The sequence below is a fragment of the Carcharhinus amblyrhynchos genome, chromosome 12, assembly GCF_965287045.1.
Source record: "Carcharhinus amblyrhynchos chromosome 12, sCarAmb.v2.hapA, whole genome shotgun sequence".
In the NCBI taxonomy this organism is placed as follows: domain Eukaryota; kingdom Metazoa; phylum Chordata; class Chondrichthyes; order Carcharhiniformes; family Carcharhinidae; genus Carcharhinus; species Carcharhinus amblyrhynchos.
This window is the reverse complement of record NC_137335.1, coordinates 73,589,030-73,610,245: the sequence shown is the minus strand read 5'-3', so window position 1 is coordinate 73,610,245 and position 21,216 is coordinate 73,589,030. Positions and strand designations below refer to the sequence as shown.

General features: G+C 46.1%; 1 protein-coding gene across 6 annotated transcripts in view; it reads right to left on the bottom strand.

Moving 5' to 3' along the window:
• The window catches only part of ltbp1 (latent transforming growth factor beta binding protein 1), a 331,204-nt gene extending 314,152 nt beyond the window's left edge, over window positions 1–17,052 (bottom strand). For all 6 annotated transcript variants that reach the window (XM_080200719.1, XM_080200720.1, XM_080200722.1 and 3 more), the window contains exons 1-2: window positions 16,351–17,052; window positions 13,744–13,814 (exon numbers count right to left, since the gene is read on the bottom strand). In XM_080200719.1, coding sequence (XP_080056845.1) covers window positions 13,744–13,814; window positions 16,351–16,787 — 508 coding nt within the window. In that variant the 5' untranslated portion in view covers window positions 16,788–17,052. The remainder of the gene's footprint in view (window positions 1–13,743; window positions 13,815–16,350) is intronic.
• Window positions 17,053–21,216: the final 4,164 nt, after the last annotated feature.

Here is a 21,216-nt window from a genome sequence, read left to right as displayed (position 1 = left end):
GCACCCCCTCCACTGCAATCACATCCTCCCGATAATGTGGTGGCCAGAACTGCGCACAGTATCCAGCTGTGGCCTCACCAAAGTTCTATACAACTCCAACATGACTTCCCCGCTTTTGTAATCAATAACTCAATTGTAAAGACAAGTGTCCCATATGCCTTTTCCACCACCCTTACTAACATACCTTTCCATCTTTGTGTGAAACTGTCTGGGCTTCAGGACTGTTAGGTTATAATGTTTGTCAGGGTGATGGGGTTCAGACCTCACATGCAGCGCCCTCCTTAGGGTAGCCGGGAATGTGGAGTTGAGTCCACAATCTGATCAGCCATAGGGCTGGATTCTCTGTCTCGCCCACAGCTGAGATTCTCCAGTCCCACTGCTGCGAACAGAGATTTGGCTGAGAGCCAAATTCTCCATTCTTGCTGGGAGCAGTAGCGAAGTGCATGAGACTAAAGAATTCTGGCCAAAATCTTACTGAATGGCCGAACGGGCTCAGTGTTAAATCAATTCTGATTGGCCAAAACGTTGCCATGGAGTGTGCACCAGGGAACCATTTTATCCTTTAGACTTTTGCTTTTTTTTTAGAAAGGTGCAATACCTGGTCACGTCTTTTTTGCCTGCAGAGGACAGGTCCCTGCGTGTGAATATATGCAGCTTCTCGCAAGTAGGGCACGTGATGAGCCCAACTGATAATCTTAAACTGAGGTGGCACAGTGGTTAGTACAGCTGGCTCACTGCACCAGGAACCCGGGTTCAATTCCAGCCTTGGATGACAGTCTGTGCAGAGTCTGCATGTTCTCCCCATGTCTGTGTGGGTTTCCTCCGGATGCTCCAGTTTCCTCTCACAGTCCAAATGATATGCTGGTTAGATGGATTGACCATGCTAAATTTCCCCTTAGTGTCCCAAGATGTGCATTTTAGAGGGTATAGTTAATAGGTGGGGTTATGGGGATCGATAAGGTGCTCTGTCGGAGAGTTGATGCAGATTTGATGGGCCAAATGGCTTCCTTCTGCACTATAGGGATGCAATGATTCTATGATGGTTAGTGTAATTCTCAGCACATATTGCTTTCTAGAAGTTACATATATTCACACACAAGGACTTGTTCCCTGCAGGCAAAAGGAACATGATCAGGGCATTGTGTTTTTTTGGAATTAAGCTAAAGCTGGGAGGATAATAGTTCTCTGGTGCTTCTCCATGGTAACACCTTGACCAAAGTCAATTTGCCAACCAATCAGTAACCTTTTCTTATGCTGTTCCCTTTGAAATTTGGTATTCTTGCATCTGCCCTGATTGAGTGCATGATGAAGCATGCCACCTTTTTCAGCAATAAATCTATTTTCCTTGTGCCATTCCTGCCTTGCGAGAATTCTAATATCAAAGGGGACATGTGAACACACACAGACGGAACAGGAGGAGCTGAAATCCAGACTCTCAAGCATGATCAAGAATAAAAACATCTTATGTGAGTGTTGCCTAGGCTACTTCCATTTCGAACAAGTTAAATAAAGATGCAGTTATTTTTGGTTTCCAAACATCAACAAGTTACCACATGTTGTGATGCATTCAGCACGATAGTTAAGTCATTACCATTTGATATGAGCTTTGGGATCAGTTTCAGGAAGGGAAGAGGTCTAGTCAAACACATAACAGTTTCATAACGGACCAAGATTTATCTGCTACCATGATCAGGAGCAAGTTCAAAGGGCTAAATGGCCTAATCCTGCTCTTAGTTTCTGTATTTCTATGTTTATATCAATTGTCAACGTCAGGAACACGACAGCAGATCTTATGATCAAAAAAAGTCATAGAATCATAGCATCCTTATAGTGCATTCAGTCCATCGAGCCTACGCCGACAACAATCCCATCCAGGCCCTACCCTTGTAACCCCATGTATTTACCCTGCTAATCCCCCTGACGCTAAGAGGCAATTTAGCACGGCCAATTTACCTAACCCGCACATCTTTATAGCGTGGAAGGAAACTGCAGCATCTGGAGGAAACCCAAGCAGACAGGGGGAGAATGTGCAAACTCCACTCAGTCACCCAAGGCTGGAATTAAACCTGGGTCCTTGGCACTATGAGGCAGCAATGCTAACCACCACCGTGCCACCCACATGTGATGAGTGGTGTCCCCCAAGGACCTATGTTGGGGGCTCAATTATTCACTTTATTTATTAATGGCTTGGATAATGGCATGGAAAGTCATATATCCAAATTTGCTGATAGCACAAGGTTAGGCGGCATTGCAGGCAGTGTAGGTGATAGCACAAAATTGCGAAGGGATATTGATAGACCAGGTGAATGGGCAAAGCTGTGGCAGATAAATTTCAATCCAATCAAGTGTGAGGTTACTCATTTTGGATAAAGGATTGATCAGCTATTTCCCAGGTAGTATGAGGTTAAATACAGGAGATGCCCAAAGAGACTTGGGTGCGGGGGTTCAGGTGCATAGATTTTTGAAATACCGTGAGCCGATGCAGAAAATAATCAAGAGGGCTAATGGAATACTGATCTTTCTGTCCAGAGGACTGGAGTATAAGGATGTAGAAGATATGCTGCAGCTGTACGAAACTCTGGATAGACCCCACATGGAGTCACTGTGCACCGATCTGGGCACCACATCTTAGGAAGGATCCTCCAACTTTCACAGTAACTTCATTGTGGCATTAATGTAAGCCTACTTGTGACACTAATAAATTTTAAAGCTTAAAGGCCTCATGTGCATTCCCAATTCCACCACTGATGACTGCCTTCAGTTACCTCCATCCCAACGTTTGGAACTCTCTCCCTGCACCTCTCTACCTCGCTTCCCTCCATTAAGGCAGTCCTTAAAATCTATCTAAAATAAAAGCAAAATACAGAGAGCTGAAATCTGAAACAGATACATAAAATGCTGGAAAATCTCAACAGATCTGGTAGCATCTGTGAGGAGAGAAAACAGCTGACGTTTTGAGTCCAGGTGACCCTTTGTCACTGACTCTTTTTGAATAGAGCTGTAAAGCTGGCTCTATTCTCCCTCAATGTGGAGATACTGGCGTTGGACTGGGGTAAACACAGTAAGAAGTCTCACAATCCCAGGTTAAAGTCGAACAGTTTTATTTGGTAGCACAAGCCACCAGCTTTCAGAGCGCTACTCCTTCATCAGGTAAGCCTAATGAAGGAGCAGTGCTCCAAAACCTAGTGGCTTGTGCTACCAAATAAACCTGTTGGTCTTTAGCCTGGTGTTGTGAGATTTCTTACTCTATTCTCTCTCCACAGATGCTGTAAGACCTGCTGAGATTTCCCTGCATTTTCTGTTTTTGCTTAAAAACAACGGCCAGAATTCTCCCACCCTGCCTGCCTCTGCAATTGTAGCGAGCAGGTTGCGGACAATATGAAGGCCCATGACCGTCCGGTGGGAATTTCCGGCTTTTAGATCAGCGCAGCCAGGGAATTCCGCCCTACCTTTTGGCCATCTGACCTAATGGCTGGAATTTTATCGCCCTCCCTGCCACAGGAATCGGAGCAGGCAAGGGGAGGAGAATGGAAAGGTCCATTGACCTCGGGTAGGTTTTTAGTTTCGGGACAAGCGAGGCTGTAAAAACTGGCCCGATATCTCCTTATGTGGCTTGGTGTCATACTTCATATTGCTCCTGCGGAGTGCCTCGGGATGCTTCATTACAGTAAAGGTGCTATATAAACGTAGGCTGTTTTTGCTATACACCACACAACACTAAAAGCAGCAACGTGAAGGCACATCTGTGGCGGATTGCTCCGCAGACAGTAACTTCCGACAAGTAACAAATATACCCGCCACCATTCTTTGTCAGACAGAAGTGAAAGGGGGAGGGGAGTTAAAATTGCGTTAAACAGAAAGTACTCCCCAGATTTAACTTGATCCTCAGATAATAGAATCCAAATAACTCTACAGCACAGCTCTCAAATTTCATTCATTAATTAATCTTGAAAAGTTACTTCCTTACTTTGGCAAGCTGGAAAGTGAAAATAACTACACAGTTACTGAGGAGACTCTGTAACAAGTGAACTTTGCCTTTCTTTTCCCCCAATCTTCGAGCATCCATCAATACCAAAGTTGTATTTGTTTTTTATTTGAGCATCCACTGGTAAAAACCTGAGTGGCACTTCTCTTCACAAGTGAATGGAGCATTCCGACGCGTGTTTATAACCAAATTTTGCCAAATGCTGAACTTTTACGCAGCCTATCCATAGAATCTTCAATGCAGAAGGAGGCCATTTGGTCCATCGAGCCTGCACCGACAACAATCCCACCAGATCCTATCCCCGTAACCCCGCATGTCTACCTTCTTAATCCCACCTCACACTACGGGTCAATGGGGGGGGGGGGGGGTGGAGAGAGAGTTGGTGTGGTGGTGAAACCAGAACATCCAGCAGAAACCTACGCAGACACGGGGAAAATGGGCAAGCTCCCCACGGACAGTGACCCAAGGCTAGGAATTGAACCTCAGTCCCTGTGAGGCAGCAGTGTTAACCACTGTGCTACCACGTCGCCCAAACTGAATAACCGGTATATAAAGTTAATAAGGAGAGGCAAAATGGTGCAAAAGCACTTTCTACTGAAGAAACATCTTTTCAGACAAGAGATGCAAAAATCCCGACTGATTAATCAGACTTTGGTGTGGATTACATGTGACAAGGCCTCTTCAGCTGAAACCCAAGATTTCTTTCAAATGAAAAATTGAAATACAAATTGCATCTGTCTTTAGCGGATTGAGTTCCTCCTGCGTGTGTATCACTTCAAGCGTTACTCTTCAAGCCTTTTCATTGTCGTGTATGTTTCGGCCTTATTTGGTTGTTAACCTTCCAAAGCCATTCATACTGGCTGAAAGAAATGAGTCAGTCAGCACAGAGTTTGAGATTTATATTTCACTGGGATAATGTAATTGCATGTTTTACCAATGACATCACTCTAATCTGAGAAGGCAGGTTCAGAATGCAGTGCGATAGACAATCCAAGGCCAGGCCGCCCCCAAACAACACGGAAAATAACCCAGATAAAAGCAAACATACAGCAGATGCTAGAAATCAGAAATAAAAACAGAAAATGCTGGATTAACTCAGCAGGTCTGGCAGCATCCGTGGAGAGAGAGAAAAAACACAGTTCACATTTTGAGTCCTTCATTAACTGTGTGCTTCGCTCTCCACTGATGCTGCCAGACCTGCTGAGTTAATCCAGCATTTGCTGTCTTTATTATTACAAAATAAGAACATATGAACTAGGAGCAGGAGTAGGCCATCTGGCCCCTTGATCCTGCTCCGTGATTCAATAAGATCATGGCTGATCTTTTCCTGGACTCAGCTCCACTTACCCGCCCGCTCACCATAACCCTTAATTCCTTTTCAAAAATGTATCTATTCTTGCATTAAAAACACTCAATGAGGTCGTCTCAACTGCTTCACCGGGCAGGGAATTCCACAGATTCACAACCCTTTACGTGGAGAAGTTCTTCCTCAACTCAGTCCTAAATCTGCTCCCCCTTATTTTGAGGCCATGCCCCCTACTTCTAGTTTCACCCGCCTGTGGAAACAACCTCCCTGCTTCTAGCTTATCTATTCCCTTCATAATCTAATATGTTTCTATAAAATCTCACCTCATTCTTCTGAATTCCAATGAGTATAGCCCCAGTCTATTCAGTCTCTCCTCATAACCCAACCCCGTCAACTCCAGAATCAACTTAGTGAATCTCTTCTGCACCCCCTCCAGTGCCAATATATCCTTTCTCAAGTAAGGAGACCAAAACTGTATATTGTATTCCAGGTATGGCCTATCCCTAGTGAGGGGGATAGAATATAAAAGCAGGGAGGTCTTGCTACAACTGTACAGGGCACTGGTGAGGCTGCAGCTGGAGTACTGTGTGCAGTTTTGGTCGCCGCACTTGCGCAAGGATATTTTGGCCTTGGAGGGAGTGCAGAGGAGGTTCGCTAGGCCGATACCGGGGAGATGAGGGGGTTAGACTATGAAGAGAGACTAAATAGACTGGGTCTGTACTCGTTGGAGTTTAGAAGGATGAGGGGGGATCTTATAGAGACGTATAAGATAATGAAAGGGATGGATAGGGTAGGGGTAGAGAGATTCTTCTCGCTCAGAAAGGACAGCCGGACGAGAGGGCACAGCCTCAAGATAAGCGGGGGGGCAGTTTAGATGGGAGTTGAGGAGGAACTTCTTCACTCAAAGGGTGGTGAATCTCTGGAATTCTCTGCCCGTTGAAGTGGTGGAGACTACCTCGCTAAATATATTTAAGACACTGGTAGACAGGTTTTTGACAGACAAGGGAATTAAGGGTTATGGGGAGAAAGCGGGAAAGTGGAACTGAGCCACTTCAGATCAGCCATGATCTTACTGAATGCCGGGGCAGGCTCGAAGGGCTAGATGGCCTACTCCTGCTCCTATTTCTTATGTTCTTATGTAACCTGTTACATTACACAGAATCTCTACAGTGCAGAAGAAGGCTATGTAGCCCATCGAGCCTGCATCGACTCCGCAAAACCGCATCTTATCCAGGCCCTACCCCGTAACTTCACGTATTTACCCCACTAATCCCCCAAACTTGGGACACTGAGGGAGAGTTTAGCATGCCCAATACACCTAACGAGGACTGAGGGAGGAAACTGGAGTACCCACACGAGGCAGCAATGCTAACCACTGTGCTATCATGCCGCACTGAAGGTTGATTGTGGGATACCACCCCTGCCCCTCTTTGAAGTGACATCCTGCAATCCTTCACACCCACTTGAGACAGCAGACAGGACCTCAGTTTAAAGTTGATTAGTGTCACGAGTAGGCTTTCATTAACACTGCAATGAAGTTACTGTGAAAATCCCTTAGTCACCACACTCCAGCATCTGACATCCCTGGCATTTCCAGCAGTGCAGAACTCCCTCGGTACTGCACTAAAGCATCCAGCTTGACTTCTGCACTGGAAGCTGCAATTGGAAGTCCCAACCTCCCAACCTGAGGACAGGAATGCTGCCAAACTCATCACAGCTGGCCGGGAAGCTACGAGGATACCTAGTACATCAATAAAATGGGTAGAATTTTAGATACAATACCTAGTCACGGAGGCACAGTGGTTAATGCTGCTGCCTCACAGCACTGGGGGCCTGGGTTTGATCCCCAGCTTGGGTCACTATCTGCGTGGAGTTTGCCCATTCACCCCGTGTTTGCGTGGGTTTCCTCCGGGTGCTCTGGTTTCCTCCCACAGTCCGGAAAATGGGCTGGTCAGGTGGACTGGCCATGCTAAATTCTCCCCGTGTGTGCATAGGGTTTCCTCCGGGTGCTCCAGCTTCATCCCACAGTCTGAAAGTCGTGCTGGTTAGGGTGCATTGGCCATGCTAAATTCTCCCTCAGTGTCTCCGAACAGGCGCCAGAGTGCAGCGACTTGGGGATTTTCACAGTAACTTCATCGCAGTGTTAATGTAAGCCGACGTGTGACTAATAATTAAATAAACTTTTTAAATAAACAAAATAAACTCCAGGATCTTGTTGCAAAGTGAAAACTGTCGATTAAAACTGAGCAGACTTTAAATTGCAAGCTTTAAATCCAAAGCTTTTCACTCATTATTGAACCTACAAGTGGGTTTGGGATGTCAGGATTGTTATTAGCCTTGGCACGCTGATGTACTGGAAGACAAAGTGGGGCATTGTCTGAAGCTTTTCAAGACTCAAAGAATATTACATTCCTTACCTGTATTCAATTTACCTGCGGGTCATGTGGACACAGTAAATTAAAGCTCTTTATGTGAAGCAAATTTATTGCATTGGGGTGAGGGATGCTCTCATCCTCTGTCCAGGACTGACACCTGGTCACAAAGTAATCCCCGGATCACAGAGAGGACAGGAAAACTGTGACTGCTCCTGCAGAATTCCGAATTACTCATTAAGAATGCCACCTAGTGGCGACTTCAAATTCACACCCATGTTGGGCCCATCGCAAGAAAATTACAAATTAACAAACTGGGATAGATGTTCCAAAAATTCATGAAACGAAGACCAGTTATTGTTTACCTACCTTCTATTTATTAGTAAGGGGTCATTAAGTTTATGATGTGCTTTCCACTTACAGCAGCAAGCGCGCTTGTGTTTCAAAGAAGTGTAGCCAGCCCATAATTAACCAAAGGAGGCCATTTGGCCCATCAAGTCTGCACCATTCATAGTTCCATCCAGGCCCTATACCGTCACCCCCATGCATTTACTCTGCTCGTCCCCCCGATACTAATTTAGCATGGCCAATTTAGCATGGCTGGTCTCACAGGACATAGGTAGATGCCCAAGGATGGTCCTAAGATGCACTGTCGAGCCCCAGTGGAATAGCCAGTGAGCTGTGGGGGTTAATGGGCTCCCCATCGCAGCTGAGCAGCCCTGAGGAAATGCATCCAGCTCAGTTATGTAAGGAAGGCGGGTGGTTGACATGGAAACTGAGACAACCCTAGGTGGCCCCAGCACAGGCCAGTGGCCCCAGCACCAACCAGTGGCCCCCGTACAAGCCAGTGGCCCCAGCACAAGCCAGTGGCCCCAGCACAAGCCAGTGCAGCTCACAATACTAATGTGAAGGCAGGAAGAGCACTCCTGCCCCTGGGCTCCAATGTCCAGTTAAACAAAACTTACCTGCCAGCTCTGACTGCGGTCTCCAGCAGTCCGCCTTAAGCTTCTTAAGTCATTGTAGAAGATGGAAAGCTAGTTACAGCCGGAGCAATGCAAACCCTGACTAGTTTGAATTAGTTTTCAGGGAATGGAAACAGGGCCCCTCATATCAGCACTGAACTGAGGCCTGTGCTTGTTGAGATGGCTTGTAAAAAATTAAACGTGAGGCAGACACACTGGCTGGAATTCTCCAATGTCGGATGCCCTGCCACCGCTGCCAGCCAGAACGGAGAATTTGACGCTCAGCCAAAACTTCATTCACTGTGGCGGGACTGGAGAATCCCAGCCATGGGTGAGGTTGGAGAATCCCAGCCACGATATCCATGCATAAAATGGTGCAATATCAATGAATCCTGGCCCCAATGCCCCTGCTTACAGCAGTAAGGGAGCCAAAAAAAGAATGCTTTAATCACTGTTCAAGCCCAAGGCCCATCAGCAGCAGCGAAGCCTAGCAATAGATTCAAGGAACTGTGGTACCACGGAAGCTGTTTATGTCCATCTTGTAGGATTTGAACCTGTGCGAATTAATGTATCCTTTACCCCAGCCTTTAAGTTGGACACAGTTTAAACTGAAGCCACTGATGTCGCTGGGATTAATAATTGGCAAAATTGTAAGTAAGGAATGCGGCATGACTGAGAGAGACATTGGCCAGACTTCTACTGCCCAGCTTGCCATCGGAATCCGAGCAGGCAGAACATGGAAAGGTCCGTTGATCTCGGGCGGGATTTTACAGTTTCAGGAGGAGTGAGGCCATAACATCCCGCCCAGAAGCAGAGACAGATACAGAGTGCAACTCAGCAGAATAGAAATATGAGACATGTAGAGAGAGAGAGTGAGACAGAGACAAACTTGCAGTTATATGATGTATTTCCATTTCATTCAGAACACCCTAAGGGGCTTCACATACAATGAATTAATTGTTACATATATCGTTAGTTCCCTCCAATCCTCTGTTTTAACCTTCATCTGCCATTCCCGTTCTGCGATATTGTTGACTGTATTTTGCATTGACAGACCTGATTCCAGTCAGGGAACCTCACCCACTCACTCCCGACAATTTTCTATCCTTCGATTGATGGAATATTCACTGGGAGTGCACCATGCCCCCCCAACAATTTCCTGAAATGCATTCCCACCAGGATCAACTTGTGTGAATCACCAGCTCAGCACTTCCCTCTATCAGGAAACATGCGCATTAGGAGATTCAGCCCCTCAAGCATGCTATGCCATTCAATAAGAATATGGCTGATCAGACTGTGGCCTCGACTCCACATTCCACCCACCTCCCAAAGGATAGGAGGTGTCACGGTGCACGATAGTATCGCCCAGGCTGCGAACCCTGCTATCAACATTCAGATCAATGAAAGGCTCTCACAGGAGCAGGTCATTGAGGTTTACAGCGTTGAAGAAAGTAGATTATTTATTAGCCACAAGTAGGCTTACATTAATACTGCAATGAAGTTACTGTGAAAATCCCCTGGAGGCCACACTCCAGCGCCTGTTCGGGTACATTGAGGGAGAATCTAGCATGGCCAATGCACCTAACCAGCACGTCTTTTTGGACTGTGGGAGGAAACCGGAGCACCCGGAGGAAACCCACGCAGCACGTGCAGACTCCGCACAGACAGTGACCCAAGCCAGGAACTGAACCCGGGTCACTGGCAGCAGTGCCAACCACTGTGCCACTTTGGTGTCCCAAACAGGCCCTTATGCCTAACTTATCCATGGCATCCTTTGTTTATTTTTCAGTCTTCAGTAAATGGCTGGAGATTAACTTGCCCCGGGAAAGGGGGTTGCGGGGGATTGGAAAGAACATTAATGCCATACCTTATGCAATGTCACGCCCCAGAGTTCAAAGGCAGCACGGGATTGTAAAGCCAGCATTGCACCCGATTTCATCAGATTGCTAAAGGGAGGCTAGGTTAAAATTATCCACCATAGCGATCACGTTACAATTGCTAAATTGGCCAGTGTGAACGTTGCTGTTTATCAGTGACGTGCCTGACAATGGCCAACATGGCAACCAGCGGCCATTTTCCAAAAGGAAACTTTAAAATGAAAGCAGCCTCAATGATCTCCACAGAATCACGGAAAAGGTGACGGATAAATGGCCTGCCAGGAGACGATAAAGTTTTAAAAACCTCTGACGCTTGCACTCTCCAGTTTAGGATGCAGGGGGTGGACAACAACGATTCACAGAATCCAAGCGGTCACTCTTTTCATTTTTTTCCCCAATTACATTCTTTATGCGTTTTTTTGCGCATTGATAAAACATGATCTGACTGAATGGTGGGCGCAATAGGCTGGAGGGGCTGAGTGGCCTATTCCGGCTGCTCCTAGTTGGTATGTTTTGGGTAGCACTCCCTGCTGGTGCTGTGATTTCACATGCAGGCGCGTCAAACACTCTGCAGCTGCACTTCCAGCTGGCTCCCACCTGTAAGCAGGCCTCTTTTCCAGGAAACACATGATTCATAGACAGTGCCAATGTCTCAGCTCTCTCACTCCGCCTACTGCATTTCATCTTTCAATATTCATTCTCAAGCATTACACTTGCATGATAAATGAATTCTGCGCGCGGGTTCCTGCTGGACTCTTTCAGTGTGAGTGTAGCCCGAGCAGAAGTACAACCTGACAGTCATTCCCTGGGTCACTGGGCAGCAGTGCGAGATGGAGGTCAACTGCAACATTAGCGCAACGAGGGTGCTTTGGAGTTTGAGACTGTCACTTTTACCCTGAGGGTGGTGTGGGGTGGAATTTAATGCCCTCCCCTGCGTTTGGAGGCTGGGGAGGGCATTTAATCAGAGGGAACGGTAGTGGGTGGGGATCCCATCGCTTCCTGTCTTCACCCTGATTCAGTCCATGGTGGAAAAGCTTGTGTACAGCCTGCCTGTCCCACCATCAAATGAGGACCTTAACTGCCCCATCTAAGAGCTTCAACGCACCACTGCTGGTATCAACATAGCGGCAGGCAAGGGGGCTTGCCACAAAAACAGTAAAAGCTGGAAAATCTCAGTATGTCTGACAGCATCTGTGGGGAGAGAATAAAGCCAACGTTTCAAGTCTAGACCACCCTTTGTCAGAGCTCCTTCCAAGGGGCCCCACCATGTGGGCAGCTTGATAAACTAACCTGTGCGGGCATGTTTGCAGGTTCCCAGGGAGTGGTGGTGGGGGGGGCCTTGCCCACTGGAATCCAGTGCCTGTTGATGCTGACCAGGCCTTGGGTGAGTGTCATACAAGCAAGCAGCCACCTCCTACCAAGGGGGCACTGTCATTCCATAGAGCTGCCGGCCTGTGATTGGTTAGCTACTCTTGGTGGGTGGGACTTCTGCTCCCATGCTCCTTGATGCCGGAGAAAAGGCCACTGCATTCCAGTTAGATTCCTAGTGACACTTAATATGGTAAGCCCTCCCTCTCTGTCTCTCCAGCCAGCAGTAAAAGAGAAAGGTTTTAAAGACATGTCTCAAAGGAGGAAAGCGAGATAGGGAAGCAGAGAGAAGGCGTTGGGAGGAAATTCTAGAGCTTATGGTCCAGGCACAGCCATCAATAGTGAAGCATCCAGGACACCCAACTCAGATATCTCAGAGGACTGTGGGTGCTGGATGAGGCTACAGAGATGGGAAGAGGCAATGCTGTGGAAGGATTTGAAAACAAAGAGAAAGATTTTCAAATCAAAGTATTGCTTAACCAGGAGCCAAAGTAGGCCAGTAAACACCGGGATGATGGGTATAAGTTAGAATAATGGTAGATATGGTCATATATATACTGTGGCTACAAGAGCAAGTCAGTGGCTAGGAATTCTGCAGCGAGTAACTCTCCTCAAAGCCTGCCTATCCATCTACACCAGTCAAGAGTGTGATGGAGTACTCTCTCCCTGAGGCACCAACAATGTTCAAGAAGCTCAACACCACCCAGGACAAAGCAGCCCACTTGATTGGCCCCCATCACCACCTTAAACATTCACTCCCTCCAACACTGACATTTAGTGACAGCAACATGTACCATCTACACGACGCACTGCAGCAACTCGCCAAGCCTCCTTTGACAGCACTTTCCAAACATGCAACCTTTACCACCAAAAAGGACAAAGGCATCCGTGGACATGCGTGCGAAAACTACGAGTTTCCCTCCAAGTCACGCACCATCCTGACTTGGAAAATATATTGCTGTCCCTTCATTGTTGCTGTGTCAAAATCCTGGAACTCCCTCCCTAACAGCACTGTGGATGTACCAACACCACAAGGACTGCTATGGTTCAGGAAAATCAACATCACCTTCTCAAGGCTAAGTAGGGATGGGCAATAAATGGTGGCCAAGCCAGCGACGCCCACAACCCATGAGAAAATGCATTTTAGCAAAGAAGAGCTTTGGATAAATTTAAATTGACAGAGGATGGGAGGCCGGCCAGGCGTGCATTTGGAATAGTCCAGTTTCATGGTCACCAAGGCATGAAGGAGATTTTCCGCAGAGATTGGGGTTCCCAGCAGCAGATGAGCTGATAATGGAGAATGATGATTGGAATTCAGAAGAATGGGGCGGGGATCTTGTAGAAACATATAAGATTATGAAGGGAATAGATAAGATCGAAGCAGGGAGGTTGTTTCCACTGGCAGGTGAAACGAGAACTAGGGGGCATGGCCTCAAAATAAAGAGGAGCAGATTTAGGACTGAGTTAAGGAGGAACTTCTTCACCCAAAGGGTTGTGAATCTGTGGAATTCTCTGCCCAGTGAAGCAGTTGAGGCTACCTCATTGAATGTTTTTAAGGCAAGGATAGATGAATTTGTGAACAGTAAAGGAATTAAGGGTTATGGTGAGCGGGCGGGTAAGTGGAGCTGAGTCCATGAAAAGATCAGCCATGATCTTACTGAATGGCGGAGCAGGCTTGAGGGACCAGATGGCCTACTCCTGCTCCTAATTCTTATGTTCTTATAATGGAATTCCAGTCTCTCACTATTACACAGATGGTTATATGGAGGCTGTGTGGAGATCCTCTGATGTTTCCTCAGATGATAAACCCTCGAACAAAGCTCAGCTTGCTGACTTGAGAAAGACTTTCCGAAAAGCAACAGAAATCACTTACGTTTGGTGCACCTCTGAGAGCCTGGAGCTTGAGCCCAGCCGTGACAGCATTGGCCGCTGCAGACATTCACACTGCAAGTCATAAAGTGGTACATTTACTGGAGCGAAGAGGAAGATGCTGACCAATAAAACATTTATCTGACACTAAACTATCCATCAAGTAAAGCTATAAAAAAGTTTATTGAGTCAATCTGCCCAACAGTTCATTATCAATGCCTGACAGCTGGGGACCAGGAGAGAGAATAAAATAAAATACACTTGAATTAAAAAATAAATGCTGCTAATGAACCCATGTTTCAAAAAGTGCTAAGTTTTAGTTTATATTGAGGGGAAACTTTTTTAAGGCAGTGGGGAAGATCATTCATTAGGAAAAGATGATTCAGTACAGATTCTGCTTAGTTACATCAATTACATCTTAGTTACATCAGATTTGGTTACCTGTAAAGACTTGCATTCTAACCACTATTTTGTAAATCGAATTTGCGTCATTATATACCCTGTTTATGAACAGATGAAGGAGCAGCGCTCCGAAAGCTAGTGACTCGTGCTACCAAATAAACCTGTTGGACTTTAACCTGGTGTTGTGAGACTTCTTACTGTAGTTACAACTAATCAGCTGGAGATGGAGTTGACTCAATTTTAGTGTGGAAAAAAAACCACGGGGTCAAATTTCTCAATAATAAAACTTCCAGTTTCTCTATAGTAAACAATTCACCAAGCCTCCTTTGACAGCACCTTCCAAACCCCTGGCCTTTATCGCGCCCCCCCCCACCTGCCCCAGGAGGGCAGCAGGCACATGGGAACACCACCACCTGCAAGTTCCTGTCCAAATCACACACCACCCTGGCTTGGAAGTGCGTTGTCCTTCCTTCACTGCCACTGGGTCAAAATCCTGTAACTCCCTCCCCATCAGAACCATGGGTGTACCTGCCCCGCATGGATGACCGTTGTTCAAGAAAGTGGCTCACCAGAACCTTCTCAAGGGACCATTAAGGATAGGCAACAAGTGCTGGGCTTGCGAGCAATGCCAACATCCTGTGAAAGAATTCTTTTTTTCAAAAAAGTCCCAGGGTCATGATTCTCGATAGTAAAATATAACTGGTGAAACTTCCTTTTCCCCAGCACAATAACAATGCAGCCCCCCCAACCCCCCTCTTTCAATAGGAAGATGTTTACTCTTTGGGCTTTAAATAGATCACATTTTCAAAGTTTGCGCACAAATGTTTTGGGTGTATCTGGTATCCAGTAGGAAATGCTTCCTACGCATGGCTACAACACCAGGGTGAGTCCTGTGCTGTGTGCACAGGGCTATAAACATGGGCTAAAGCTGCGGTTACACTGAACAGGAAGAAAGCAATTTGGGAGCTGATTAAATATTTGCTGCTATCAGGATTTTACTTGCATCATCAATGTCCTTCAGCATGTTTTTAACTATTACTGCAGGTTACTGCATATTTTACATAAATAAATATTGATTGGTTATATTTCAAATATGAATGAGTAATTGACATTCATAGAACCCCAACAGTGCAGAAGGAGGCCATTCAACCCACCGAGCCCACACTGACAACGATCCCACCCAGGCCCTATCCTCATAACCCCACACGTTCACCTGGCTAATCCCCCTGACACTAAGGGGCAATTTAGCATGGTCAATCAACTTAACCCCCATATCTTTGAAGTGTGGGAGGAAGCCGGAGCACCTGGAGGAAACCCATGCAGACGCAGGGAGAACGTGTGGACTCCGCACAGGCACTCAAGCCGGGAATTGAACCTGGGTCCCTGGTGCTGTGAGGCAGCAATGCTAACCCCCACTGACCCACCGTGCCGCCCCAATTGAAAGTGCTGGTTAAAATTTATTTATTTGTCACAAGTAGGCTTATATTAACACTGCAATGAAGATACTGTGAAAATCCCCTAGTCGCCACACTCCAGTGCCTGTTCGGGTACACTGAGGGAGAATTTAGCATGGCCAATGCACATAACTCGTGCATCTTTCAGACAGTGGGAGGAAACCGGAGCACCCGGAAGAAACCCACGCAGATGTGCAGACTCTGCATAGACAGTAACCCAAGCTGGTAATCGAACATGGGTCCCTGGTTGTCTCAGTGCCAGGGATCAGGGTTCGATTCCCGGCTTTGATCACTGTGTGGAGCCTGCACATGCTCCCCATGTCTGCGTGGGTTTCCTCTGGGTGCACCGATTTCCTCCCACCTTCCAAAAGGCGTGCTGGTTAGGTATACTGCCCCGAACAGGCGCCAGAGTGTGGCAACTTGGGGAATTTCACAGTAACTTCATTGCGGTGTCAATGTAAGACTTACTTGTTGACACCGATAAATAAACTTTAACTCTGGCGCTGTGAGGCAGCAGTGCTAACCACAGTGCCGTCATGCCACCCACATGTTATTATATAAGGTTAAAAAACCTCATCATGAAGGGAACAAAAATATACATGTATAAAATAATAGGAGGGAGGGGATTCAGATAGAAATAGTTCTTTGGGGCACTGATGTTATGTGGGTGAGGCTTAAGTGATATCCAGGAATGGAGGGAAGGGAGGTATTCAGCCAGCACTGATCTGGCACAAAGTTCAAGGCAGACTTCTTACCCGCGAAGCTGTTGTTTTTGGTACTGCACAGGGTGTCTAATGGGCTGCTGCTGGTAGTACTGCTGTGCATGGAACTGGCCGATGTGTTGCTGCTGGGGCTGCGGCGGCTGCTGCTGCTGCGGGACGCGGGGGCTGGCTTTGCCCATCCGCCGGGTCCTGACCTGGGGCGAGCTTCTTTTCCTGTAACTGGTCTTCAGCTCCAGCACCGGAGCTGAGCCCTGCGCCCTCACTGTGTAAGTGGAAGAGGAGGAGGAGGAGGTGGAGACGCCGTGCCTGGTGCCGAAGGTGGAGAAGCTGGAGCCGCCGGCGAGAGAGTGAGACTTGCCCGGGTGAAGCACATAGGTGATCCTCCTGAGAGTCCTCTTGTCAGAGTGGACCTGGTGCGGCTGGAAAGCGGAGAGCAGCCAGAGTAAGACGCTGTACCTCTTCCACTCCATGTTGCTAATTCTGTTCCTTAAGGAAAACTTCTCTCCACTCCTGCCTTTTAAACAGACTGAACTTGGCTCCTCGCTGGATCTCTGGAGGCGGCTTCTTATATATATATGTATATATAAATATATATTATTTTTTATATATAGAACAAAATAAAAAAACGCTGCTTTTCCAGATAACTTTTACAATTTAAGAGACTGAAGCTGCAAAGAGCACAAATAAATAAGAGAAACTCACTCACACTGCAGCAGATGTTAGATGGTATCGCGATGGTTGTAAAATATTTTAGTTTGAACAGATTGAAAGTCTTTAAAAAGTTTTTTGGGGGAAGGGGAGGGAGTCACAGAGCTCCCATCCAATCTTAGACACACATGACGTCAGGCACAAAGACAAGCTGCATTAGAACCTGCCCTTTGCGGCACAGTGAGGGGAAACTCACACTCTTACACAGGCACACACACATAGACACCCACACAGACACATACACACATAGACATCCACACAGACACACACATATAGACACCCACACACACTCACTCATTGACACACACACACACATCGACACCCACACTGATACACACACACACTCACACATAGACACCCACACACACACATACATAGATACACGCTAACACATATTGATACACACACACTCATACAGGCATATAGACACACTGATACATAGACACGCACTCTGACACTGATACACCCACACACACATAGACACTGACACACACTGATGCAGAGACACACTCATACACACATTCACTCCAATACACTGATACACACATAGACACACACACTGACACACACACAGACACTCTGATACACATATACACTGCCACACACTGATACACATATAGACATGCACACACTGACATGCAGAGACATACTCTGATACACAGTCACACTGACACAAAGACATACAAATACACATACTCACACACACACATAGACACACGGACACACACTGACACATGTAGGCACACACATATAGACACACTCAAATAATAACACAGACATACACATACACACTGTTACGCATACTCTGACACACACTCAAATAGACATACAGACACACACTGACATACACACACATAGGCACACACTGACACACATTCACTCTGATACATTGACACACTCTGACACACAAATAGGCACACACATAGACACACTGGCACACACTGACACACAAACATAGACAGACACACACACACACTAACATATACACACACACTCAGACACAAATAGATGCACACACATAGACACAGAATGACACGTTCACTCTGACACACAAATAGACACACACTCTGACACACACACATAGACACACCCTAACACACACATTCTGACACACAAATAGACATACACACTCTGACACACACTCAAATAGACACACACTCTGACATACATAGACACACACTGACACACACATGCACTGACATACACACTGATATAGACACACTGACACACACAAATAGACACACGTACAGACTCACACACTGACACATTAGACATATAGACTGACACAGACAAGTAGACTCACACACTGACACACACACATATAGACACACTGATACAGACAGATATGGACATACACTGACACATATAGACCTATAGATTGGCACACACAAATAGACACAAACACACTGACAAACACATCTAGATACACACTGACACACACATATAAATCTGACACAGACATATAGAAACATGTATTGACACACAGACACAAATACAGCACACACATTGATATAGACGTATAGACACACATTGATACACGATTAGAAATATAGACACATATATATACTCACATATATTGACACATACACACATTTACACAGACATATAGACACACTCAGACACACACATAGACATACATTGACACATGTAGACATACTGACACACAGAAGCACATAGACACATGTATAGATACATTTAGATACGCAAACATACATACATACACATATCTAGACATACATGCATATACATATAAACAAACATATATACAAGCGTACTTAATTAAGGGCAATGTGCAATCCTCAACTCCCAAGCTCTATAACTGGAGGCACTTTCCCCACCACACCCACAACAGGAGCCCAGTATCAACCCCAAAACTGGAGTAACAGATGGAATCAAACTGCTTACACTCTGATGGTGCTCGCTATTACCTGAATGGCAATACCACCAATTTGTCTTATTAACTGCACTTTGTAAAAAACAATGCATTTTAATCCCAAAGTTCTCTTAAAAAGTAAATAAATGCAATGGTTATAATTTAATGGGAGCTTCTTGATATTTCATCAGATGTACATTGTAGTCACATGGGGTTAGGGGCTGCAGTATATTTTGCACAGTGTAAGGTACAATTCTGTACTTCAGTCCCAATCCCCTAGAAGACACAACTGGAAACCATGGACATCTTTGCAAATCAGAGGTCTCGTTCTTGGCAATTTTGTGATTTCACTCGCTCACACACACAAGCACAACACTATCAAATTCTCAACAGCTGCGAGCACTTAAAAAAAAACATTGTGTCGGCTTATTAGAGATTTCTGATGCAGTGTGCAATATGAATTTGGGGTCTCTGTGGGACTCCCATTGGGTAAAGAAAGACACTGAACTTAATACAGCCCAGATGCAGAGAGTGAGGACAGTGGGCCCAATTCTGTGCATGTGAATGGGCTGTGAATGGGTTAAAATTGGGCCCTAATTCAGAAAGCGCTGTTTCATTAATTGTAATACTGAGCACGCATTTCATGAAAAGCAACACAGCACATTTGTAATCAGTGCTGCCCAGGTACTGTTATTACCCACTTGAACACAAGCCGGGAGAAGTGAGGAGTGATACGTGTATCTCGCGGTGACAGTTAGCACTGTCATGGGGATTGATGAGATCTTATCATACCTTATGTGTGTGTTTTACCTAAAGGAATGTGATCCTGGGATTTTCTATGTCAGTAACCTCAGGGAATTTGGAGGATCTTGTGATTTCCAATGCATGAATTCTGGAGAAAGTTGTGAGGTTATAAAACAGCAATGCAGTGACCTTTTTAATACTGCACCCCTCCACCCACAAATCACCAAAAAATAAAATAAACTTTGCCTTATCCTTAGGAATATACAGCGTCATTTCCAAACCAGAATGCTGCGTTGGCAGCAACGATATCAACCTGCATTTCCATAGTGCCTTTAACAAGTTCTGCCCGTGTCTGCGTGGGTTTCCTCCATGTACTCTGGTTTCGTCCCACACTCCAAGGATGTGCAGGTTAGGTTGATTGGCCATGGTTTAAAGTTTATTTATTAGTGTCACAAGTAGGCTTACATTAACACTGCAATGAAGTTACTGTGAAAATCCCCTACACGCCACATCCTGGCGCCTGTTCGAGTACGCTGAGGGAGAATTTAGCATGGCCAATGCACCTAACCCGCATGTCTTTCGGATTGTGGGAGGAAACCGGAGCACCCGGTGGAAACCCCCACGCAGACAGAGGAGAACGTGCAGACTCCGCACAGATAGTGACGGAAGCTGGGAATCAAACCAGGATCCTTGGTGCTGTGAGGTAGCAATGCTAACCACTGTTCCACCGTGCCACCCCAATGGAAAATTGCCCCTTAGTGATAGGAAGATTAGCAGGGTAAATATGTGGGGTTACGGGCATAGGGCTTGAGTGGAATTGTTGTCAGTGCAGGTTTGATGGGCCAAATGCCCTCTTTCTGCACTGTAGAGATTCTATGATTCTAACATATTCAGTCCATACTAGGCATTTCACAGCAGTCAACATTTAACATGAGCAATGTCGGGAGATATTGGGACACAAAATCAAATCATAGAACCACAGAATCCCTCCAGTGCAGAAGGAGGCCATTCAGCCCATCAAGTCTGCACTGGCCACAATCCCACACAGACCATATCCCCACAGCCCCATGCATTTACCCTAGCTAGACTCCCTGATACTAAGGGGCAATTCAGCATGGCCAATCCACCTAATACGCACATCTTTGGACTGTGGGAGGAAACCAGAACACCCGGAGGAAACCCACGCAGACCGGGGGAGTACATGCAAACTCCACATAGACAGTGACCCAAGATGGGAATCGAACCCAGGTTCCCGGTGCTGTGAGATAGCAATGCTAAACACTGTGCCACTGTGTCGCTCCCAAAAATACTGAAGAGATAGGGAATGGGATTCTCTGACCTTGCTGGCAGTGATGCAAGACCAGAGAATTCCAGCCTGGCTTTTAAAAGTATCTTAAAGGAGGAGAAAGGGAATTTTTAAAAATGTATTCAGTCATGGGATGTGGGCATCACTAAACCTGTTTGTTGCCCATCCTTAATTGCCTTTGAATTGAATGACTTGCTACATCATTTCAGGGGGCAGTTAAGAGTCAACCCACATTGCTGTGTGTCTGGAGTAACATGTAGGCCAGGCC